The sequence below is a fragment of the Pieris rapae genome, chromosome 20, assembly GCF_905147795.1.
Source record: "Pieris rapae chromosome 20, ilPieRapa1.1, whole genome shotgun sequence".
NCBI lineage: Eukaryota > Metazoa > Arthropoda > Insecta > Lepidoptera > Pieridae > Pieris > Pieris rapae.
Genome location: NC_059528.1, coordinates 902,578 through 929,688, shown reverse-complemented (window position 1 = coordinate 929,688; position 27,111 = coordinate 902,578). Strand labels below are relative to the sequence as shown.

General features: G+C 32.6%; 1 protein-coding gene across 11 annotated transcripts in view; it reads right to left on the bottom strand.

Annotated features, from left to right (window-relative positions):
- The window catches only part of LOC110994995 (obscurin), a 99,301-nt gene that overhangs the window by 68,348 nt on the left and 3,842 nt on the right, over positions 1–27,111 (bottom strand). For 3 of the 11 annotated variants that reach the window (XM_022261950.2, XM_022261951.2, XM_045632746.1), the window contains exons 1-3: positions 6,900–11,625; positions 6,658–6,773; positions 18–149 (exon numbers count right to left, since the gene is read on the bottom strand). In XM_022261950.2, coding sequence (XP_022117642.2) covers positions 18–149; positions 6,658–6,773; positions 6,900–11,468 — 4,817 coding nt within the window. In that variant the 5' untranslated portion in view covers positions 11,469–11,625. Of the gene's footprint in view, positions 1–17; positions 150–6,657; positions 6,774–6,899; positions 11,643–22,250; positions 22,358–24,427; positions 24,556–27,111 lie in introns of those variants that run through there. The other 8 variants (XM_022261947.2, XM_022261949.2, XM_045632747.1 and 5 more) reach the window with 7 other exon arrangements.

The window sequence follows — 27,111 nt, the reverse complement described above, 5'->3', positions numbered from 1 at the left end:
AATGTCACATGAAATACCTTTCTCCGTTCTGTTTTGGGGCAGCTTTCACTTTTGGGTGATTTTTCTTCGGACGTACTGCAATCTTATGCCTGGCTGCTGAAGAGTCCAGAAGTTCCACCTCCACATCAAGCTCTTTATCGAGCCCGGACCTGGAGTGAATGGAATGAGTGAGAAGGTACCAACGCAATATCGTGGCTTTGAAATGAGATCAAGATATGGTAAGACTTAAGTTGCGATGAGGTACAGGCATGCAAAATAGATTGTGTTCGTGTACAAAGTTTAGTCAAATAAAGTATCTTTAACTATATTATTATATGGATATAATAATATAGTTATAGCAACGCTGCTAGTATCTTGGGAACCTTGCCTAAAGGGACTCCTTTTAATAATATTTTTTAATAATTAAATTTTAAGGTTAGTTATTAGATATATTTTAATGTATTAGGTGATGTAGTTGGAATAAATGTTATTGATGATAAAATACATAAAAATGTTATTAATATGCAATCTGCAGCATTTTCTGATAGATGTTGATTTAGAAAATAGAACAAAACATATTAACAATTTCTTCTAATGAAGATGTTATATGAAGATTCTTAGAAATAAATTTATATATACTATCGCTCAAAAGTATTGGCCACCTGCAATTTGTTTAAGTTACAATTACATTTACAAATACATTTTCAATTATTAGGTTTCACTGTTTGTAAAACACCGAAAAATACTTATCTACAGTACAATCATAAACAGCGTATTGTTAATTGCCGACGTCTTGTCATAGACCATAATAGTGTAAACCTCGGAAATTCTTTGAAGTAAGTACTCAAAATCATTTATTTATTTTGGTAATACAATGTATACTTATGAATGTCAAAAAATAAATATAATAAATGAAATGCTGCTTAATTTAAATTGCCAGTTATTAAATCAAGGGCGTTGAATGGACGTTAAGAACTGGCAATAAACTCTCCGCCACTATTTTTAACTGCTAATTATGTGAGAAAACTAATTATATGGTTCCAGTTTCTTTCAGTTAAGTTCTAGTATGTTATAAAAGCACAATCATGCTTTTGATATATCGTACTTATGTTTGGTATTATATACAGTGTTTCCCTTATATAGCAAAATACTTGTAAGGGTTTATGAAATTGATAACACATCGTAAATAAGACAGTGATCGACATAAAACCTATATTTTTGACTTAAATATTTTTTATCCTGTATTTTTTAAAGCATGCTTCTTATTTTCCTAACTTTTGTTTTATTGACGAAATAGTTGTTTTGTTTTGTTTATTAGGTCATGATACTGATGCATTTCGTATTAATTATAACAGAAGACTGATCATTTAAGTTTTATTACAATAAAAGTTTTAACACATTTAGAAGTATTCGAAATAATGTCGTTCGTGACAAAATTTCACACATATTAAATTACAATACTTTTGAAGCTATTTGCAGTTTGGCTCCAATCATCCAATATTTCTTCCTGTATGATAAAGAGTGGGCTGGGATGACTGTATCGTGTTGCCATCAATCACTCAGGCTGTCACCCCAAGAACATCACAATGTCACGGCCTAGCACTAACGTGACTTTTAGAATTAGACATCTATACGAAAAACTGGAACGTCGTATGATCTACGCGTTTTGTCAAATATAATTATGAAAGTAATAAAATCGATATTAAGGAGTATGTCCTTTTTTAATATCACCACTTACCACCGCCTCCAACGTGCCATTCATAATGGCTGCGAGAGTATCATGAGACCCCAACAATTAAAAACTGTTTCGTTTATACCATAAATTATATAGCGTATTCTATATGAGCAGTGTGCCGTGGTTAACACAAAATGCTGGTGCATAAATATTCGGAAATTGCCGCTGTCGAGGAAGACATTAAAAGTCAACCCCCTAGCTTCGGACCTCTTGGAAACAGGACAGTGTGTATTGACGGAAAAGGGCGAAACTTGCTGCAGTATGATAGTTTACGAATTACGGAGGAAGATAAAAAAAAAAGGATTTGCGTGGCCTAATTTCCATCATTTCGTAAATCTGATAAAAGCCAAGAGGCTGATTGCAGATGGATACAAATTAAAAAAAACAATATATATACCCAGCTGTTGTATAAACTATGTAGCAATAAAGAAGTGAATAGTGTGGATTGATATAGCAATAAATTTGAAATCAATATAATAATACTGCTTTAATTAACCCACAATTAACTTTTTATTAAACCGTTTACAGTTGAACATAAAGAAATATAATCGTAATTCAGTTAAAGTTAAACGAACTAGACTCATATTTGAAAATTTACTAAAAGCTTGTTCCGGACGTCGATGGGCGTCGATCGACCTAGCGGAAGAAATCATTTTTATCATTTTAAAACCCGCAGACATCTCAGCAATAAATCATCCATGTAAACGCCATTCAAGTTAGACCGGTAGCATGGTGATTCTATTTCAGGCTGCCCCAGAAACTGTGTGACGTAAATGACGGCACCATTTTCGCAATTACCTCGTGTCATTGTGTCGATTTTATTAAAATACGTGTAAAACATGTTTTTACAGTTGTCGAAATTCAATTTAACATGCTGTATTCATTCCAAGTTTTAATTAACACGGTTTTGCTTTGATATTGATATGAATTGGGCAGTTTGAATGGTGTTTGAGATTCTTTTATTCAAGTTTTCTAAAATTTTGTGAAATTATTTTCTATAGAACAATTAGCAGTGCCTGTTTAATCTTTGCACATGGACTGCAACGACGGGGAGCTTGCGAGATCAAAATATGAAATAATTAAAATAGTTTATAGTATATTATAATATGTACGAATTTTGTTAAAGATTAAGAATAAAAGATTTGGTTACTAAATAGTGCATTTATACCTAGAAATCACTGATTAGCTCTTTACTGACCATGCATTCAGACAGTTTCTCCTAGCTAAAATACCCGTGGTAATGGGTCATAGCTCTTTCTATACAAATAATGTAGAAATACGTAGAAACTACTAATGAATGTATATGTAGGAAATTCGTTATCCTGACAATAGTATACCGTAGTATATCTACGAAGAATTTAGTATACTCATTTAATCTGCCTTACTCTATATATCTAGATTTATTGAGTACGTACTACCAGTTTCAAGGCAATTATTATCTATACAGCTAAGTGACTCGATTCATCTTTACAAGTAGACTTTCTTAGAACGCATTGGCCGTATTCCAAGACTTCAAAACCGATAAGCCAGATAAGCTGCTTATATCGGTTATAAACAACAAGAGGAAAACTACGGCTTTATTAATCGTTTAAAAACGCATTTACAATACGTTAATGTAATAATATATTTTGAATCGACAATCCTTTTTTGATAGGCCAGCAAGAGTATTCAGATAGTAAATGAGTTTTTAAATATAAACTAGTGTTACCGATCTGTAACATCAGGAAGCTAATTTATTTAATGTACATATGTATGTAATGTGTGTATGTAATTATTTGTGTATTTCCGCCTCTAATCGTCACACTAATAATGGTTACTATAATATTCCTTTATATTCGAGACATAATCAAATATTTTCTATATAATTATTATTAAATGGTATTGGTACTTTAAATGAAGAAAATGTATATAAGTGTTTAATGTTATAAACTGCTTCTTTAACTCTATTTCCTACTAAAATGTAATCTACACCAGTAGGTAACGAAGTGGCATTTCTATCGAATGATTCACAGTAATCTCGTCCTAAGAATATCCACAGGCCTTTCGACATTTCAGATTAAATGGCATCTACTCTACTATTTGATAAAATTAATAATAATATATACAACTGTGTTAAGACAATTAAATTTTTAAATTTGTACTGTGATAGACACTGAAAATTTGGTTTGTTTTTATTTTTAACGCAAGGGAATATGCGAAATATATATTGCAAAAATGGTCAATGTTTATTCATTCAAACTCAAACTCAAAATATCGTTATAATTTTCAATCAACAGCATCAAATTAATTAAAATAATATTCGTTTACCATATCAGCTCACCGATATCTGGCTAGATAAATGCATTAGAATCCTTAGATAGATCATACATACTTATATCCTGTCAAACTCCTTTAATAATTTTCCAATACTCCTGGATAAACTTAACTTAAGAACTAAAAGGAAACTCAATAATTTTTATTGTCTTTATTAAATACATCGCTTTGCAATCTGTTACAGTGACAAATGACGATAAATTTACTGACAATAGTTATCACAACATATACTGATCATAACGAACGCATAAAGCAAGTTTTAATCCGTCGTGGCTATAGCAAATTGTAGCCTAGGGTTTGTATGCAAATATTAAAGTTTTTTTATATAGATTAGAAATTACGTAACAAAAATATCTAGTAGTTCGGTCACTCATTCACTCTCGATAGATTTCACATAACTATTCGCATGTAAACCCATAGCTGTGATTTTAAAAGCTAAACTTAATAATAGTACATCTTATATATGGGGACACTGAAAACATAGTCTAAAGAGGGACCTCGAGACTGGAAGAAATGATTGTCGTATCTATATACACGTCCCCTGTACCTGTATAAATAATAGGCTCATTACTCATAATGAATTAGGTGAATGTTAATTAAATTATATATTCTTAATACATTATAAATTTAAAGTGTCGTGCTAAATCCGATACGAAACACGGGGTAATTTTATTATACTTCGTTACAAGAACTCTTTGTCATTAGTTTCTTTTTCCCCCACTAAGTGGGGAATCCCACAATTAACTTATGTTAATTATTAGGTGACAGTTAATGATTGTAAGTGTTTTTGTGTAATAAATGTTATAATAAAAAACTAAGCTATTTATAAAAGTTCAGCTATTATCAAAATAATTTCAATACGAAAGTTTTAAATGAAGGTTGATTCAGTGCAATTGGATTAGTATTAAATGTTATGTTGGAAAGGAAACAAATGTTTTTATTATAAAATTCGTGGACAGATTTCTATCTCATGACACTTTTTGATTATAATATGTGTTTTATATTATTTAATTTTAGGGAAGTAGGTAATACGGACCTTTGCTACCCGTGCGAACTTCGTTTCCCCTTAATGCCAAGTCTAGCTATTAGTACACACTCACTTGGAAAATTTTGCTACGCTACCCTAGTGGCATACTTCAAAGTGCTTAGCTATCAAATAAAAAAGTTAATTGTAGAGGGGTAAAAATTATGGGTTGTATGTATTTTTATATGTTGTATCATAAAAAAATAAAAACAAAAAATTTCGTCAAAAATATAAAAAAATCTTAAGGTGGACGCCCCCTATCGCTTAGGGGTATGCAAAATAGATAAAAAGTAGTATAATAGTAAATAGATAGTAGCTGATTCTCAGACCTACTGAATATGCATATAAAATTTTATAAAAATCGTTCAAGCCTGTTCGGAGGAGTAACTAACATCGTGACACGAGAATTTTATATATAAGATATAGCATTTCGAAGTAGCAAAGATCGCTAGAAAAGACGGGGAAGTACAACGACCTTTCTAAATATATGCGGTATCGTTGTCCAGTGCATCTGAACGATAATAAAACGCATTCCCGACGTTTTACGATCACCCTAGTTCCGAAAATATAAATATATGCAGAAGAAGTTGAAGTACGCAACGTATAGATTTATAATAATTTGGATAAAGAGTTCGATAAATTCGGCATTCAGCAAAAATAGTAGAACGATCGTATTTCTAATGTGAGTTGAACGGTTCATATCTACGTTATCTTTCAAAATATATTTGATGTGTGTGAATCAATCGTATACAATAAGTAGTTACAGATATTTCCGATATAAATGAAGTTTAATACTTTAACAGTTTTTATTTTAGTATCTGGAGGAAATAGGTTAACTGTAAGACATGATGGTACAAGTTAATAATATGAGTGTTATTTTCGTAGTCTTGATTAACAAAAGCCCGAGACGTTGCTTAACATATTATCAGCTGTGTTAAATACATATTTATGATCGGAAATGAGGGCATGTTGTGAATAGAGTTAAAGGTACACCAATCTGCTGCTTAACAATGATCTGAGCTATCACAGATTGAATTGCACTAATGTTATAAGAAACATTGTACTTGTAAGGGACTGGTCAATTATTAAATTAATTATTTAATTATTTAATTATTTAATTATTTAATTATTTAATTATTTAATTATTTAATTATTTAATTATTTAATTATTTAATTATTTAATTAGTTAATTATTTAATTATTTAATTATTTAATTATTTAATTATTTAATTATTTAATTATTTAATTATTTAATTATTTAATTATTTAATTATTTAATTATTTAATTATTATTAGTAAGCACTATAAGAGGGGGGTTTTTGCTTTTCTTAGTAATAAGTTTAACAGTATGTAACATTGTATATATTTAAAAACGTAATGCATTTTCGGAGATTCCTACAAAAAATTATGTTCTATAATTTTTGAGCCCTTTGCTTACTTTAGCTGACAAGAGCAAGGGGTGGGGATTCATTGCAGTAAATCAGCTTACGTAACACTTGAACGGATAATTAATGCAATGTGTGTTAACTGTTAAATTAAAATTACCACAACTACGACCAATGATAGAAAAAGCAGATTGAGGGGCACTATATAAAGATATACTCACTTGGAACCAAGGGCTGCTTTCGTATCGAGAACTTCGACAATATCCCCAGCCTTAACCGATACTTCGTCATCTGCCACCGCAGTATAGTCGCTCGTTGCTACAACAACGTCGTCTACCTATAACAATAAATACACAGTTTAAGATCACATTGTTCCAAAATGTCATTTCTTAGGGAGCAAAGGCAAAAGCCATCTAATGTGGCCAGTGATTTATGTTTTGAAATGTTAGTTGGGAGCAGTTACCTTCGGTGGACTTTTGCTACACGTAGATCGCGATCTGGTCAAAGATCGAGACTGATATCGCTTGTAACTCGGTGTGTAATCATAACTATGAGTTCCATTTCTGGTTGGTTCTCTGTCCGCGTGACTATATCTACGTCCCAATCCACCCAATCTTGTTGTTATTTGACTGTTGCTTATGTTGCAGTATCCATTGTAGTTTTGTAAATCGTCATCTTTTTCGTCTGCGATTGGGCAACTGTACATACTGAAGCGGTGAGCAATTGGTTGACTCAAGTTCAGAGCAGAAAATACATGGAGAGGCTCAAAGTATTTTATTCCATTTTCATCGAGCACTGTGTAAGCTATTTCACCAGTTAGCACTGCTCTACTAGCTTCTCGCGGTACAACAGCCTGTAATCCTCTTTTCATAATCAATAAAGCACCGGAGCATTTTTTTCGCTTAAATAGGAAGTCTTCCATAGCGAGACTATTTTCAGGTTGAAGCAAACTCAAAGGTACGTCAGCAGAAGTCAATAAAGGACCTTCCTCTGGTATAATCATGAGGGCAGCACTTTCTCGTACTAATTCCCTAAGTTTGGGATCTGTGCGAGCTGATTCGGGGCTTTTACCAAGCAGGACGAGCGCTTCGTGCAAATCTGGAGTTTGTTCAGCAAGTTTTCTCATTACAGTCAGTCTTTTTAATATGTTCATGCTTATATCATCATTTGCGATTTGGGACAAGCTTGTGTGATCTTTTAATACGCATAGCAAGTGTTTTGCAACGTCACTCATTCCCAGAACTCGAGCGAGGCCTATCGATTGTGTTATTAATTCTTTCAGTTCCTTTTGTTCTGGGTCCTTTTCTTGTAGCATATTTATTATAGTCTGACTACTAGTTTCTTGGACAGCGGATACAATAGCTTTTTGCAAAGATTCTGCAGCATCTTGGTCTGATTTCACAAATGTTATCATTTCGGAAATGTGCCCTAGCACGTGATGAAGAAGATTTGTATCCGTTTTAGTAATGTTTTTGAATGCCGGGCCTAGAACTTCATTTTCACTTTTTAAGAAGTCACTGAACTTATCCACAATTTCTTTTTCTGTAAAGGGGTGATTTTCAGACGAACGATTCACAGCTATTCTTATCAATTCTAATTTGGGTTTAGTTGTGTTTTCCAATATCTCATCACACAGTATTTCTTTTTCGTCATCTTTTTGAAGAATGTTATACATAGCAGTAACGAAATCTTCATCGATCGTTTTCCCTAGAATGGTGTCAATAGATTTTAAAATTTGTTGATATTTTTCTTTTCCATTGTTATTATTTATCTCCTGGAACTGTTCTGCTGTAACTAAAGCAGCTAAAACGGCAGCGGCAATCGAATTCTTAATATTTTCTTCATGTGCTTTATCTTCAGACGTACTTTCGTTTTCTTTTGGATTTTCGACGTTTCTGCTTTTATGAGATTTTTCTGGCTTTACAATACCATTATTATTATTATTTTGTCCTATTTCAGTTTTAAGATGCACACTCATTTCAATTATGGATTTAATAACGTCCATCAGTTGATTTGCTACAGTATCCTTAAGGCCAAAATCGAATGCAAATTCTTTCAAAGCCTCAGCGTTTTTAGTTTCATTTAAAATAACATTAATCGCTGGTAACTCTGCAGGCACTTGTCTTCCAATGGACATTCCAGCTTCAGATAATTGTCTTAACATATTAGTGTCTATTGTTAGCTCTCCTTTTGTTGAAGTAGTATCGTTAGGGTTGGTTTTAACTTTTAGAAGCTTTAGTTCCTCGGGAGTAACCAAAAAACTTTGTACCGAAAATTCTAAACCTTCATCACCTTCAATCAAGTCAGGAGCAACAAACTTCAGACCTTCGGGTGTCTGCACAATTTGACCAGGAACAAACGTAACACCATTGTCATCGTTTTCTATAACTCGTCCAGGAACAAAACGTGGACCTTCTTCTGTATCAACTACTTGACCAGGCACAAATCGTGAACCTTCATCGGTTGATATAACTTGACCTGGTATGAAGGTGGGTCCAGCTTTTGTTTCTATAATCTGCCCCGGGACAAACCGGGGGCCATCTATTGTATGAATAGTCTGCCCTGGAACAAATTTTGGACCACTTTTTGTGTTTACTACTTGGCCAGGGACAAATTTTGGTCCATCACTGGTATCCACTACTTGGCCGGGTACAAATTGCTCTCCATTCTCAGTAAATACAATTTGACCAGGTACAAATATTCCCTCAACCATTGTTCCAGGTACAAATCGAGATTCACCAACGTCATTTTTGACCAAACGTCCTGGTACCACTTTTCCTTCATTTTTAGGTACCCTTGAACCTGGATAGAATTCTATCCCTTTTGATGTTTGCACCATATGACCGAATACGTATAGGGATTCTTCAGACACAGAACAAGTTTTAATATTAATAGGTAAGCCTATAGGCATGCTATCAGAAAATTGTACATCTTCAATTGACTTAGCTACAGAAAATTCTACATTGCCATTTCCTAGTGTAATGGTTTTACCAGGTACAAACTTTTCACCGAAATTAGTTTGTATAATTTGTCCTTCAAGAAATTTGGGTCCATCAGGAGTGTCAACATTGGTTCCAGGAATAAACTTTAATCCCGATTCATCCTTTCTTGTTATTCCTGGCACAAAGCAAGGCTCTCCATTTATAGAGACAGTTTGACCCGGTATAAATTTAAGACCATTTGGAGTAGCCAATGTTGCACCAGGTATAAAGTGCGATTCATTATCTTTGTGTACAACTTGACCAGGTACAAATTGCCATTCATTGTCGATTTTTACATTCTGTCCAGGCGTAAATACAATATTACCATTTTCAGTAGAAGTCTGTCCAGGTATGAATTGTATACCATCGGGCGATGAAAGTGTTTGTCCCGGTACAAATACATCTTCAGAGCATGTTTGTATAATTTTACCAGGCACAAATTTAAAGCCTTCTTCAGACAGGACCGTTTGCCCTTCTGTAAAATGGTAGCTATTATCCTTATTCTTTATTACTTGACCACAAACAAACTTATCGCCTTCAGGTGTCGGTATAATTTGCCCAGCGAGAAAAACAGATTCATTGTTATTGTCATTTTGTATAATATGCCCAGGTATGAGGTTAACGCCTAGAGGCGTATTTACACTAAGCCCTGGTACGAAAACAGGTCCAGCAGGAGTTTCAATTGTTTGTCCTGCTATAAACACAGGTCCTTGAGGTGTGTTAATATGTTGGCCTGGTAAAAACTTTTTTGCTTTATTAATGTCAAGGGTTAATCCTGGTACTTTTGCCACTTTTTCTCTTTTACCTTTTTTAATATGCTTCACAATTTCAGGCAAATCTTCGAGGTTCGGTATCATATCTATTTTATTTGCAAGTAGCATTTTTTCTGTAACATTTAAAGTTTCAGTCAATCGGTCATGTGCTATTTCTCTTATAGCATTAATAATGTCCTCTGAAGGCCTGCCTTTTATTGGTTTTAAGGGATTAACGCAAGGAACGTTTTCGAGAGAAACCGAATTTTCAGAAATATTATTATCAACTTGATATATTTCTGCTTCACAATGATATGGTGTAATTTGTAAAGGCGTTGGCAACTTATTTATTTTAGGACAGTAACTATCTTCATTAATATTTTTGTCAAACAAATCCCAATCAAACGATTCAATAAGTGGATGCACTTGATCTCTCCAATCACCATTGCACATAATCAAACTAGATTTTGAACGCATATGTTCCAAGTCAAAGTTGTTGTATGAAACACTTTTAAGATCATGTTTTTCATGGCGCACTTCCAATTTAGCTTTCTTTGCCATCCGATCTTGTTTTAGTTTATCTTCCTCTATTTCTTGAACTTCAGCTAATTTTTCTTTATTTTCAAATATTTTTTTCATTGAGGACAAAGCGGCAGCACGTTTTCTCTTTTTCTTTTTTTCTTCTATTTCTTCCTTTTCTCTCTGTTTCAACACTTCAGCATTTGGCCCTTCACCTTCAAACATATCCACATTTTCAGAAAATTCTTTGAAATCCATTGAAACATTTCTTCCTTGTTTTGTTTTGATTAACACTGTATCCGAATCTTTAGCAAGCATAACATCCCTGACATCCCCATCACGCACTGCTGCTTCCATTCGAGCGCAAAAAACTAAGCTACACTTTCTTTCATCAACTGTATAAACATATTTTTTATCTTCCGTTATTTGTTTCATAGAAAGCATTTCAATAAGTGCTTTCTGGGCTTCTGTAGAACCATCCAAAACAGGAAATATATATCTGTATCCAGGCAAAACATCATGCTTTCTGTTCCCATAGTTAATTTCAGGTGAATAATGATGTGGTCCAAGCTCTCCTGATACATTTGTTATTTTGCACTTTGTTTTTCCGCTTCTTGAAGCTAAAAGGACTGGAATGTAATGGTGAGATGGAAGCCCATACGACTTCCCTGTAATTCTGCAACAACGTTTCGCATCCGCTGGTGATATAGGAGCCAGCAATGGAAAATAATTGGGCTTAGGCAACCCTCTACTTCTACCGGTTATCCGACAAAACGACATTTTTATTTGTTAAGTCCTCATGCTATTATATTGTTTACAAACACTATAGCCACCGGCTGGGCGCACCGAATAAAAAGTTTGCGAAGTATTTTTGCGTACGCGGATTAACGTATGTTTTGGTTGACTGCTAAATAGCGACTGGCGAGCGTCGAGGTTCTTCGAAGCTTTACGCAGCGCGAGCGCATTAAATTCTCACCTTAGCGGAGGCAGACGGTGTGCCGTATATTTTTGTTCCGGTTAAACGCTATTTTTAAACATATGGATTGTATGTGTGGAGTGTATTTACGAAAAATACAGTTGCATCATGTATTTGAAAGTATAAATATTAACCTCAATTGCTTATACTACCTTTTTTATTTTTTAGTTATAACAGATTTTTTTAATACGATGTGTAAGCATCTTGACAATAAATAAGGAAAAATATGTAAAATTTTCTCGAGACAATTTTCAGAGAACATAAAAAAGCCATAAATACCTTTTGCCTTTGAGTAAGAGGTGGAATAAATTAAAAATTACGAGCCGGATAATTTACATCCATAACACAAAGGATACAGAAAAATTCAAATAAAGACAAAATTTTGTACATCCGTAAATGTGTTATGTTCTTAGTGTACATCTTGTTTAAAGTAATTAACAGAATATGATAGCCACTCAAGAAAAGTTGCCGATATAAAATGATGAAAACTAATAAATTAAGTAAATATACCGATTTATACAAGTATTTTTTTGCTAGCAAAACATACAGTCATTACGAGGTGATCAACATTGTAGTACAAAGTTATATTTCGTGTATTAATTTCAACTAATTTCTAGAAATCTTTGCACGCAAATATAGTTGGCAAAAATAAGCACGCTGAAGGTTTTAAATGCAAGGTTGTCGCTTGTCAAGCTGACGTTGAGCTTCCGTCATAGCCGGTTGACGACCCCGGCAAATTATATTATCCGTGAGAAGTCACCTAGTTTAAAAATCTTGAAATTGCCGATGTATAGGCGGACATGCCCGTGAGTTTATATGAAACTTGACAGAGAAAATCGGAAAAAATTGCCCAGCACACGAGCAATAATACAAAAATAGACCGTATCAAACGCGATCAAATATAAACAAATGGAAGTAACTTTTAATAGAAGAGCTTTTATTTTCAGTTTTGCTATAAATCTCGTTACCCATCAAAGACTGATTGCGCAAAGACAGTGATACTATTTCAAATCAAAGCAATTTCAGGGAATTAAATGATTACTACTGCTTTTATCTCGACATAAACTGTAGGTGAAATATTGTTTTTTTATTTTCTTAGAAGGTTTAAAAATTATGCACATAACATTTAAATTCTAAGGAGTACTGTGAAAGATTTGCGAAAAACTATCTATTCAATTGAAAATTTATTAGTTTAATAAAAATACAAAGAAAATAATGAAAATGCGCATTTTTATCCGTTAATCAATATTACAACACGTTTCTTTGATATATTTAAATTGGTATATACGTATTTACTTGTACCATATAGGTCTTAACTAGTGTTGCCCAAATGCAAGACCAAGACGAGACTTAGACCAGTCTTGGTATTGGTCTTGCGTCAATACACCTGGTCTTGATCTTGGTATTGGTATTGCGCTCTCAGTCTCGGTCTTGGTCTTGATCTTGCAGCAAGAGTCTCGCAAGTCTCGCAAGACTTGTAAATACCTATTAGCCTATTGCTATTTGTTCGTCACTCATGTCAAATTGTAAACATTCACTCCGAAAGCAATAAGAATTTAGAGTACCTAGCTAGGTAAATGGGCGAGAATAATAAATAAGATAGACTCGAAGCGAAACTCAATTAGAAATGACTGAAATTGAAATAAAAACTCATATTTATAAGCACACAAGCCGAAGACCGACACAGAAAAATGCGGCATTCTTTGATAGATAGAATAAATCTTTGAAAGATTAAAAAACAGAAGTATCAGAATCAAAATCAAATAGGTTTTGTGCCTACGCAAAAATAAAGTGTAGATAATTATGCAAATAATATTGTTTATTATGTTCCTTTTTTATTGGAACTATACGTTGCCTGCTGTTTTTATGGAGGTTACTAGCTACTAGAGTAGATACGATAGAAGTTGATAAACCGACACTGCAAATCTCGATTTTTGGAAATGTGTGATTTTAAAACCAAATGCGTAAAGCAATATGACGTCGCTCACATTTGGAGTTTTTCCACGTTTCAAATTTGTTTAAATCACCCACTATCGGGACAGCGTGTCAAATGCTGTGATACACTTGTTGCAAACCGCGGCGTCTTTGTCGGTAAATTATCAAATATGTAGGTATATAATACACCGACCGACCAACAGTTTATTCGCAGAACATCACATTTTCCCAATCAACCTTGAACCTTATTTCTCTAGTGATAAAGTTGAAAATTTGATAACGCCCAAATCTCAGTTTGTCCTAACTGCAAGACGCAAGAGTATTGCAGGCTTAAGTATTGTCTTGCTCAAGTCTTGCAGGCTTCAGTCTTGGTATTGGTCTTGCTACGATAAGGTGGTCTTGGTATTGGTATTGGTCTTGCAAAAATGCAAGAACAAGACCAAGACTGCAAGACCAAGACCGATTTTGGGCAACACTAGTCTTAACCTTTCTGAGAAATTACGAGAAATGTGATGGAGCCTTTCCAAAATACCTGTCCTTTTGTTAAAATCCATTATTCTTAAGACAATGAGGAAGAATGATTGGACAAAAGTAACATTTTCCTTAAAGCTAATTGGATTTTCACAGAATCTATTTCCCACGGTTTTATTCTTAAGAAAAATCATAAATCTTTGTTAGCGCGAAACTAAATTGTCTTGGCTTTTTCCGATGATTCATATAATGACTGTCGTAAAATGTGTAATGTATTGACAAAGTTGATATTTTGGCAACATTCGAACATATAAATTAGTTTTTCCTATTAGTCGAAAGTATATTTTGTTTCTAACGTATAATCGATTTTATATTGGAACAAAATACTTCAATCGACAATGCGATTTAAACACAGATGGCCCTTTTCTAATAGCTAAAGAAATCTAATGGATTGAAGAGCAATTGTGTTGGTTCAGAATTTGAATAATTATAGTTATTGAATAGTACTTAAACCTACAATTAATACAAATAGGAATCACATAACCATTGGTGAAAACCGGACTAAAATAATTTCGGAATTTTTTATCAGGCTTTACAGACAGATGCTTAATATGCAAGGACCAATATTGTGTGAACAAAAACTTAATCTAGTTAATCCAAAATTGGAGTAGAAGCTAAATAGAATTAAATCAAACAAAGGTATTTTTGTCCACTTTGTTTTTCTCAAAAATCCCACAAAATGACAGATGTCTATTAGATTTTGGCGGGAAAAAACATTTAGACGACTCAAAATATAACGAGATGAAAGAAAATGGTATGGTGCTTGCCAATACTGTGTTAGTGGAGGACACTTTAAACTTTCGCCGTTTTATTATGAAAAGCACTGAGTATAATCTAAGAGTATAATAGTTCTCATAGTACGGTCCTATAATTTCATTATTTTTATTTCACATAACTGGTTCTGTACAATGTGACTCAGAAATAAGAATGTGTTTAAAATCAATCAAAATTAAACCAAAGGACAGTACTTTCTCAATATGTACCCAATATATCTATGTAAAGAAATATTTCTTAATATCACCTCTTAGATAATTTTCGAACTTCCGCACGAAATATACCTAGTTGTTCAATTGTTTTGTGATTAACAAGTTAAGATGTCAAAGTTGTATTTAAAAATGTTTTTACCATAAAAAATGAGTTTCCATTTGTATGGCCAAGATAACTAGTATATACTACAAATAAAGGCAAAAATCTAGAACAAGAATTTAGTTTTGCGTATAAATCAAAAAATGTGGGCGCCAGGCGTAGGTGCTCTTTACATACTCAATATTTCAAATAAAAACCTGTAATTTCTATGTACTAGTTTGTTTAGAATACATATCCATAAAGTAAATTAAGAAAACGTCGTGAGTTATGTAACCTAAGATTAGTAAAGTTACCTACATCTATTTATAAAATTACTACTAAAAAAAAAAAAAAAAACACTTTTTTAACGGATTATAGATATGTATTATTATATTTAAACTTATAATTATTTGTACATAATTTTAAATTTAAACCGACGTTTCGCGTGCTTTACAGCGTGCGTGGTCACGGTGACTGAAGACAAAGGTGTTAAATGTCAAAAAGTATTACAGCTGCAGAAAATGTTGTGTTATCTGTATTTATTTCCCCGGAGTTGGTATCGACTAAAAGATGTAGGGTTTTTGCAGAAATTGCTCACGGTGTCCTCCATTTTCGCGGGTTGTTTATTTTGAGATTTTAATTTGGATATTATTGGATCCCAGGTGTTTGATAATTTTAGGCCGTCCTCTCTATTGAAATTGGCGTGTTTTTTGATTTCAATGGCTTCGCGTACCAATCTTGGGAAGAATCTTTTTTCTTTCGCAAGTACTTTCGGTTGGTCAAAGCGTATGTAGTGATTAGGCCTATCTAGTGTGTGTTCACAGACTGCTGATTTTGTGTGTCGTCTATGTCTTATATCCGCGATGTGTTCCTTGAGTCTGCTGGACATATTGCGTTTAGTTTGCCCTATGTAAGACAGGCCACAGTCGCAATCCAGTTTGTATATACCTGCATCTTGCAATGGGGTGTTACTTTTGATTGGTCTTAGGAATTGCTGAATCTTCTTGTGCGGCTTGAAAATTGTATTAATGGAAGCTCGTTTTAGGACCCGGCTAATTCTATCTGTAACTCCCTTCACATATGGCAGGTAAGCTGGCTGGCGAGGAACTGTTTGTGTCTTGTTTTTGTTTCTGTGATGCAGCCGGGGGATGCGCAACTTGTTTCGGTGTAGCACCTGTTTGACATGCTGTAGTTCCTCCTTGAGGTGGGCCGCATCACAAAGACGTTGGGCTCTCTGAAACAAACATTTACCGACAGAGAGCAGTTGTGACGGGTGGTGGTGGGATTCACCATTGAGGTACCTATCTGTGTGGGTTGCCTTTCTGTGTATTGTGTGACCTAGTGTGCCATCTGCTTTGCGTATAATTAAAATGTCCAAAAAGGGCAGACATTTAACACCTTTGTCTTCAGTCACCGTGACCACGCACGCTGTAAAGCACGCGAAACGTCGGTTTAAATTTAAAATTATGTACAAATAATTATAAGTTTAAATATAATAATACATATCTATAATCCGTTAAAAAAGTGTTTTTCTTTAAATGTGTAAAAGTTATGTAAATAAAAGACAATACTATATAAAATTACTATTTATTCAGTTGTTTTGCAAAAATCATCGATGCTGGATCACACCGATAGTTTTAGATTAATATGACACATCGAATTTGAACTTTCGATTATGACATTGACATGTCAATATCGATCATCTATGAACGTTGAATTACCAGAAAAAATGTGAAGTTATTTATTTCATAATACTACAGCTGACATAAATTATATATAATAACAAACAAATACACTGAAATATAGCCAAAGATGGAATACATGATACATTTTACTACAAAAAGATTTACAAAAGGGAACAAGTTCTTGAAAAAAATAATTTTCAAAACATTAGTCAACATATAACGAATGGATTCGAATCGGCGACCTCAAAACGTTTTGCAACGATTTAGTACGTTTACAGTGAAATTAAGAGAAATGCGAGCGCATATATTAAACCGCGACGTTAATCAAGCGTGACACATAAAAAATATTTCATGTAATACATTACCGAGTAATATGTGTGAGAATTATCAATTTAAAATCCGCTTAGATATTTTTTTTTACATTTCTGCTACGATAATATGCTTCTGTCATTTTAAGATTATATAGTTACTGTTTGTGAAAATTTAATCTGACTTTAACGAAAAAAATAATTGCAATAAAAATATCCATTATCAGGATATTGATCTCCTCAAAATAGAAAAGATGTGAAGTACTTAAAGAAGCGGGAAGACTGATTTTGTTTAAGTAGTAATTTTGAATTGTAATTAGTATTATTTGTTGTTTCAAATGTTAAATTTCAGTTTTCTTTAGTTTTTTTTATGAATCTTTGTCTATGATCGTACTTGTTTTCTGTTTCATATACTTATATTGTTTGTCTATGTAATCTGTTTTGGCTTTCTGTAATGTCTTATAATATGTATTAGTGTAAGATTACTTATAATTAAATTAATGAATATAAATTTGTCAGCCGATCCTTTTGACCATCACCATCTTCACTTACATTTGATACGGTATCTTTAAAATATTGCCTCATTAAGAGACAATATAATGGCTATAGGGACCTATTTATTAATTCAAGTTTACCTCATCATATCTGTAAGTGTAGGTACATTCAACGTGTGCTACTATTTCACCGTGCCTCCTGTTGATAGAGGGCAAATCTTTGTTTTTTATTTATTTCATTACTCAAGATGTCATAAGGAACAAAGTGAAATGGTTGCAGCTCCTTACAAACGTTGTGTAAAAGAAAAAGCTTGGCAATTAAGAATAGCGGAGAGTTCTTCTGTTCTACGCGCTTTGAGAACCGGCAGTTAATTTAAAATTAGAAGCATTTATTATATTATATTTCTTTTTTTGACGTTCATAAGTGTACATTGTGTTGCGTATATGAATAAATGATTTTTATTTTCTAGTTTAAGTAAGTTCTTAAAGCAAAACAGCGGATCAAATATACACTTAACAATGTTTTACTTTTAAATTCATGAGTCTACTTCCGAATATATCTAACTCTGGATAAGTAGTATTTATTCCCTTATATGCGCAAAGATGAGAGGTGCCTATAATACGTTTTTATTATAAAAAATATATCCAGACGCAAATCTCAGACTAAAAGGTCAATAAGTTACAAAATAACTGTATTTTCAGCGGGAATATTATTAGTTAACTAGTTCAAGGCCCGATACTGTAATAATAGAGGTTTCTTGGAAACTCGCTAAATGTAACGCTGGTATTATTTGCGATGAAAGTTATTTTAAACCATTTATTTTAATATTAAAAAATAAAATAACATGTTCAATAGAATATAATTTTTCTAGTTGTTATTGTTTTTATTTAAACAAAAAATTAAATAAAAGTTCTTTTATACAATAAAATAATATATGATGGCATTTTTCGTCTAAAGGTGTATTCAATTTAAAATATTCTTTGTTTTAAATTAATTTTATATATATTTAACGATTAATAACTTAAGATGTCATGTGGAACATGGTGTAATGGTTGCAGCTCCTTACAAGCAATTTAATACCACCAATATATTGACGATAATATTATAAAACCCTCAAAATATACATTCTTCCGTGAATAGAAATGCAACTTTATTTAAAGCGAAATATCACTGGGCGCAACAGATGAACCTAAACGCTTACAATGTAGGATCAAAACAATATAATGTTCATGTTATTGCCCCGTTTCTGAAGTTTATTTGAAAATATAATGCAACTGTCAAAAGGTGTCGAGTGGTTCATGTTTATACTGAGCTGAAAGTGTTTTCAAACAGCTGGACGCATTTATGAAAGTGATATTATAAGTTTGTTTCCTGGTTTGGAATAACTTTTGCCGTTGAGAAGAATGAAGTTGCAGCGATATTGTAGACTCAGTACAACAGTTAAATTGTATATTTTATGCAGACGTTTATATTACTACCCACTAAGGCTTTGGGGTTTGAATTCCAGCTGCATACCAATGGATCTGTATGGTTACAAGACTACAGTATCTAGTGCGGAAATGTAGTTAGATTTTTTATATTTCTGTTTAATCTTTCAGCTTTCTGTGACTAAAATATATTTTTTACTAACTACTGCTAACTTCATTTCCTATTAATATTTTTTTGCTAATCTAACTTTTTAATAGCCACTTTTCAACATAAGAAACATTTTGCTATGCTACGCCATACAGACTGTTCGCTTTTCCGGCTTCTCGTGTAATTTTAATTTTTTTTTTCCATAAACAGCTTTAGAATTCAAGAAATAATAAATAAAAAAATATTTAAACACATATTTTGCGATTAATTTTATTTACACTGACTATACAACTGACAACATACAGCGACAGTAGTTATTGGGTACAAAATACAATTACCTAAATAAAATAAAAATGCAATATATTTATCATATACTTAACATAGATCATTCAATATCGCTTTTGCAAATCCGCTCTGCGAAAATATTTTCTAGACGAACTAAATTTGATTCATAAATGCACAAACAATAGAAGATCTGATCCTATTACAACATTTTTTTTGCGATTCAATCGTAGTCTGCAGACGCAAATAGCAGGCAATAAAAATAATCGTTACAACCTGGGAAACAGGTCGGATACTTAAAAATCAATAGAACGACTCCATTAAATCGCTCACAAGCGTTTCATTAGGGACGTAAAGAAAACCGCGAGTGTTTTTCTGGAAATAGATTAGTTAGCGTGTAGGAACCGATTTATTTTTAAACCATTTATACGTTAGTGGACTTTAATTCAAAAATTAATATTTCAAGCATTTAGGATATCAAACATAGTATGTAGCTCCACCCAAACGCATACAAAAAAAACCTTTAAGTCCAGCCGTTTAATAGGAGTTCAGTGGCATAATAGAGAATAGAATTACATATACATGTAAGCTATCCTATCTTTTAAGTTAGATGAAACTGCACACGGTGTGCAAATTTGATGGAAATCGGTTAAGTAGTTTATTAGTCATAGCGGACAAACATATGGCCCCTGCCAGAAGGCTCGCGAGATGATTTCCGACTTTTATAGTCTGAATACTTTTATATAAGAATATCCAAGCTCACATAACAGTACACCATCGGTATTCGACGCAATGCCGCCTACACTGCATTCGATTCAAACAAAATTAGCATCTGTCAATCAGTGTGACGTATTGTCAAGCATGTCGCCGTCAGCTGTCAAATGTTCAGACTAATATACGCCTAATTACTGGGAGATAAACATACAATTAGTGTAATTAGATGACGAGACGGAAATCAAATAGAATTGTTGAGAACAATTGTTAACATTTTTGTGAATAAAATGAGTTTATGGGAGCTAATCACGAGTTGCAATAATGTTTGATCCTTCAAATCATGTCTCGATTTATATTGGTATTCGTGACAGAGTTTTTAATAACAACAAAACATAGAATACTAACTAATAGCAATATAAAATCATTGAAACAAGTAAATATAGTTTCTGGAAAGAACAGAAAAATTATATTACACAAATCAATTACCAAACATGTAAAATTAAATGAAGCAGATTGATCTAAAATAATAACTAACGCCACCTTGTGATAGCGTAATGAACTAACACAACATGTTTCTGCTAAGTCCGACTGCGTAGAAACCTAATTTCAGTTTCACATTGAATCGATTTGTTACTAAGCAATGACAACAGATGGCGTTATATCAATATATTAATGTTCTAAACAGCGTAACAAGCAAATCTATAAATAAAGGCATATTTTGCTAAGAATGTACAGATATAGATAATGATTTGGCGTGGGTTTGATCATGGCTGTACACCAATGGACTATTTATCTATGAGCGCATCCTACACTCGCTCTTAAGTTGAAAAATTCTTGGTGAAATACGTATATTATGTCTTATATACAATAGACCTGTGTCAGACGAAAGTTTGATCTGAGGCTTATCTCTGGCTGAGATGATCACGAAATAATTGTTATACATAAATTTTTATACAGAACGCGGTTTTGGATTACTGTTATAATGTTAAGTTTATAATATATTTGAATCATTATCAAATGTCACACAGAACTTTGTAATCATCTGTCATGATCACATGATCACAGTTTAGAAGTGGAAACTCGTGAGTGGTTTCCTCAGGGCTATTATTTATTCATTTTTAAGTTGAAATCCAATTCAAGTCCAAGAAAAGAGCGTACAAACTACCGCCCGAAAAGGTTCATAAGGTTTGCCCCTTGAATATAAAAAAAAATCTTCCTTTCAAATTGAAGAAAAGCACAGAAATTCTAAACCACATAAACGTTTCGAAGAACATTAATCTACTACAGAATTTATGCTATCAAATTTTTATAAATTAAAGATAAAACTAAATCCAGACATTATATAAACCACATAAAACAGATTCCTTAGTTCTCGCATCGTAAATCTTTAGAATCCACTACAGTATTAAAGTCTTATTTCAGCCGTCGTAAAAGCATATATAATTATCATTTTCACTACTAAAATTAAGCTACCAATTAAAAGTATATAATTATTACTTAAAATAATATATTAAGTAAAATATTCGTCGACCTTCGCTCCACAACTGAGCGTTTTTTAATGCAGCTTTTGCCGTGCACCAACATTTTGTGGAACTAGCTCGAATTAAGGGCCTTCAAGAAAAGAGCGCACCGATTAGAAGCCCGGCAACGCACTTGCGAGTCTTTTGGCAATATGTTTGCCTATAAATAATGTATGTTAATAACATACATATGTTTAGTAACGTTTTAGATTAGTTATATTACTTAGTTTAAAGTATCAACCAAAAACAAAATAATCTTAAGTAGTTAGGTTGTATTACTAGATACGATAGACTGAAATCGATCAAAGTCATTATTCAAGCGCCAATAACAATACCGAACCATACTTTTGAGTAATAGTATCCCAAAGTCTGCGATGTCAGAGGTACGGATATTGCAAAAAGCCAAAAAACTTTTGGAACGCTATCGCTGGAATCAGATGACCGGTGAAGTCTCTAAAAACACATCTTGTACTCACTTCCATGATGAGTCGTAGAGTCTCTGCCCGGGCGACGCGTTCGCTGAGCCTCCGGGCTCCACGCACCAGCCTCGGAATACTCTCCCGGCTTAACCACTCCCCGAATTCTGTGTACCGACACTACACTTCACTTTTGAGGTTTGGGTATTATATTATGTTATTATTATTATTTGGGGGTAAATGCGAGTTAGAGCTTGGATAAGCTAGCTGGGAAAGGGTTTATGCAGGAGCTAAAGCAGCCGACAGATATAAAAATAATATGTATTGACAGGTCTCACAGGCTTATGCTGTCATGTAGACCAATCCCAAACAAGGGACGCGGTCGATTTTTGAGGGTTTGACCGGTTCCTTTTTGACAATTGAATTGCGGTGTAACTTAATTATGATGGAAAAACATCATCTCATCGATAAAATCTTAAGTTAAATTTTAACATGAACATTTTTAAAATGAACTGAACTATTTGAATGTTTGGTCAAAGATAGATCGCTGTCGCCGATCTGTAAATAGACTAGATATGTTGACAATTCAATAATAAACTTAAATTAAGCCAAATGTTTTTAAATTAAAAGAAGTGCATTTATATAGAACTTATTGTTATATAACTGACTTTTGCAAAATCTAAAGATCTACGATCCCTTTGAATTGTTTAAAAAATGGAGCTCAATATTTACGTTTTCAAAAAGTAATAAGAAAGGAATAGAAGACCAACATAATGCTGATTCGTCAAACATCAAGGGCAAGGACACACTAAAATTAAAGTCATATTATATTTTGCGTTGCAGTTAAGACAGTCGTGAAGAACGTCGTGAGCCATTAATTATACAAAACGACACACTACAGACAAATGTGATGTGTTAGTTTTATGATCTATGCACAAGACAATTTAATAAATTCCATTGTCTAAATTATAAGATAATTTAAACCAAATAATTTTATTAAAGACTCCCATTAGAATATGGATTTTATATGTGGTTTTATGTTACAAAACTAAACAATGTAAAAACAGCATTTAAAAGACTGAAATAGCAGTGAGATACATACATAGTAAGAGAAGAAAGGGTCTAAGGTAACAGAGTGGTACTCTAGGGACGGAAAGCAAGCGAGACGTTAGAACAACTTAGAATAAGAATACAGAATAGCTGGACAGATTACATGGCGACATTTCGCTACAATACAAGATGATTATTGGTAAAAAAATATAGCTTATATTAGTTTCATTACGTTAATGAGTTAAACAAAGACATCCAAAGGGAATTTTGCTTATAACATTGTAAACATGCTGATACAGGAAAACCTTATTGGATAATTAGGGTAATTGGAAAATTCTTGGGTAGTGTAATATGTTTTAACAGTACAGTGTCAGTATCTAACTACGTGAGTTAAGAATATAATTTAAACTAAGCAATTAGAAGTTTAATATTATTAGTTCGATATTTTTTTGCCTCGAATTTTTAATTTCAATACAAATACTATATAGGACTATTAAACTTATGCCCAATTGCAAGGGAATATTAAAAGCCATCGCTTATAGCAATTGAAGTGTACAGAATCTAAGTAATTAATTAAATATTTAAAAGTCGTTTTATTATATCGGCCTAAAAGTTTTGTGTAACGTCAAATTTATTAGCGATCGTATGCGAGTGTATCGCTTTTAAATGTATCTAATATTAGTTAAATGCGTATTATGTTATGACTAATCCACCTATATTTAAATGTTATTCGTACTTGTACAATGTTATAAATAAATCGTATTATTTCAATTGTGAGTTACTTTTGTTTAATAAAACAATATGTTTTTCAATGTCAAAGCCTGGTATGAAAAGTATGGTTGATTTTATTTGTTGACTTTCGTAAGTGTACATTTTGACTCATGATAATAATGTACTTCGTAATTTAACATTTTCTAAAATAAAAATAGTTGATAATATTAGTTTTTTTTAATAACTGTATATGTATTTCAATTAGCAAATGTCTTACATCTAGTAGTATTGCTTACCAAAATCTAATCAAAAAACTGCAGTTTGATTGTTTATTTTTTTAAAACTATTTTTCTATAAATAATTAAATATTAGCATTAATATCCGATAAAAGCATAATCGTATTAATAAGTACAAAGCTCTACGTTATTCTATATTAAGCATCTACGAAGCAACATTTTTAATCAAATGAAACTGACCTATGGCGTCTTTGGTCATGATTTCTCGTGTTACGAATAAATGTTTCGGATCCATGCTGTATTCGTTCAATGTTCGATTTAGAGAATTTTGTACGAATTCTATTGTGTTCTGAGTATCACGAAAAATAATTAATGAATCTTATGCGTCAAATATGGAATTTTTGGTTTCTTTACCAATTACTGGCTGATACGAAAAATATAAAACTTAATTCGGTAAACAAAACACTATCATAAACAAAATATTCTTAATGTATTTAATAATTACGTATATCTGAGTTTGTCGATTCCAGGGTTCGCAACGTTACAAGATAGCTTTACTTAAAATCAGTATCGGTTTTAATTTGATGCCCAAAAAAATACGCAACTAACGTTAAAAAAATAAACTTAATTTCGATACTGTTATCTTAATATTCATAGCGGTAATGTAGCAATCATAATATAGTGTGATTTGAGAACTCTACAGAAATCGCTATAAGAAGCAGCATGATATGACATTCGATTAATCTTTTGTGTATTGCTGTTTAAAACAGCAATAAACACAAAATAATTTACATGAATTGACACTAGCTAAGTGAGCTAACTGCCTAATAGAGGTCTATACCATCAGACCGCAACATTACTTATTAATGGAAGCAACATCACAGCGAAACAAGTAATTCATAGCGTACGGTCAGAGTGAGCTAGACAGTCAGCCATTCAATAAAAAAAATCTAAAACCAAGGGTGTAGAACGGAAAAGAACTGGCAATAAACTCTCCGCCAATCTTTTTAATCGCCAAGTTTTTCCTTTTACACAACGTTTACGTTTGTAACGAGCTGCAACCATTACACCATGTTAAATAATATGACATCTTGAGTAATAAAGAATAATAAAATAAATTTAAAACAAAGATTTGTCCTCTATCAGCAGGAGGCGAGGTGGAATAGGAGCACGCACTTACATACTCGTGAGAAAAACACGCAAATACGTAGTAGAAACAACTAACATCACCTCATACACGAATTCAAGTACGACCAGTCACCACAAGTAGCACCCGTTTACGAGTATGACGCATGGCCAGCCAACGGCCCCCTCGTTATTATCATATGTTTTATCTTCTTAGAGGTCGGTAGCGCAAGCGTAGTGGTCAGCTGAATCAGGTTGTCAACCTCCACCGCCATCTGGCCAGAGCTCTTGAATGAATTTTATTTATTAATTGACACTTCGTTACAATACTTATAATACTAATAAAAAATATTAATAACATAAATAGCATAATAAATAAAAATTACAAGAGATGCAACGGGCGGCCTTATAGCTAATGAGGGATCTCTTCTAGACAACCCTTGTAAGAAAAAAAAAAGAAAAAATTGAGTCAAGAAGTGCATAACCATAAGTTATAAGTATAATAGTTTAACTTGATTCGATTGATATAACATAAAACTAAATTATTTCGGAAAGCATCAACAGAGCTGCGATCTATTTTGAAATTTTATTATATGTTGATAGTTTTATATCACCTACACCATATTTATTATTTACGTCAATGTTTTATTTGGGTTACTATCTCTTATACTAGATTAATTAGAGACTATTTAGAAAATAACTTACGCCATAATGAAAATTACATAATAATATGTGACTATTGCTGGTACAATGCAAAATGGGTGAGAATAAGACCGAACAAATAGAATTTGTGATTATCAGATAAATAGACAAGAGGCAATAAATTAGATGAAATTATTAATTTATGGGTTTAGATAATTATCCCACCGATACATTATTAATCAAACAAATTCAAAGCTCTCGTAACACGTAAATAAAGCTTTTTTTATAAATTTGACGTATATTTAAATGATCCTAATCCTTGGGAATGATTTGCTCCAGTTTAAACAATTTGTATGACTCAAAACTTGGATTAAAAATAGTGGCGAAGAGTTTCTTGCCAGTTCTTCTTGTCCGCTACGCATTTCACTTGGAAACTGGTAGTTAATGTTAATTAAGAATTAATTTCACTTCTTTTAAGAGGTTCAGAAGTGTACTTGTTTACTGAATAAAGTTATTTTGACTTTGAATATAGGGATTTTTAAAGTATAAACGCTTAAATCATCATTTTTCAATAATGCACTAAATCGGTACTTTTGTAAATAAATCAATACATTCATATTTTACAAACAAGTTTCCTTAAGGATTTTTTTATTTCCTAAACTTTTAAAGACTTTTGTGTATTACCACAATTGCTTTTTTACTACAACAACTACATAGTATACTTTAATTATAATAAAATTTTTAGAGAATTAAAGGTCATATCACGCACTCGTCTGAAAATACAGGTTTGGCTCAAAGAGCACGTTCACGAAGGAATTATTTGTATTTACCTCAGAGATTGATTATACGATAAACATTCAGAGCTACCTCTGCCAACTCACTCATGCCAAATGCTTCTAAATTATGGATATAATACGCCAAACGACTATTAAAAGTTCATTTGGGTTGTTTGTCGAAAGTCGAAATTCTATAAATTTTATTTTTATTCCTATCGAAACACTGTATTTTAGTAAACATTATTATCGTTAAACCTTTTGTGTCTACACTAGGTATCAGCCGTGCATAGTGGCGTAAACTAATATATAAACGCGTATATGTTATTTACTCTTATATATGTTGCAATAAAATTTGCAAATCTTTAGAAATATCACTGCTCC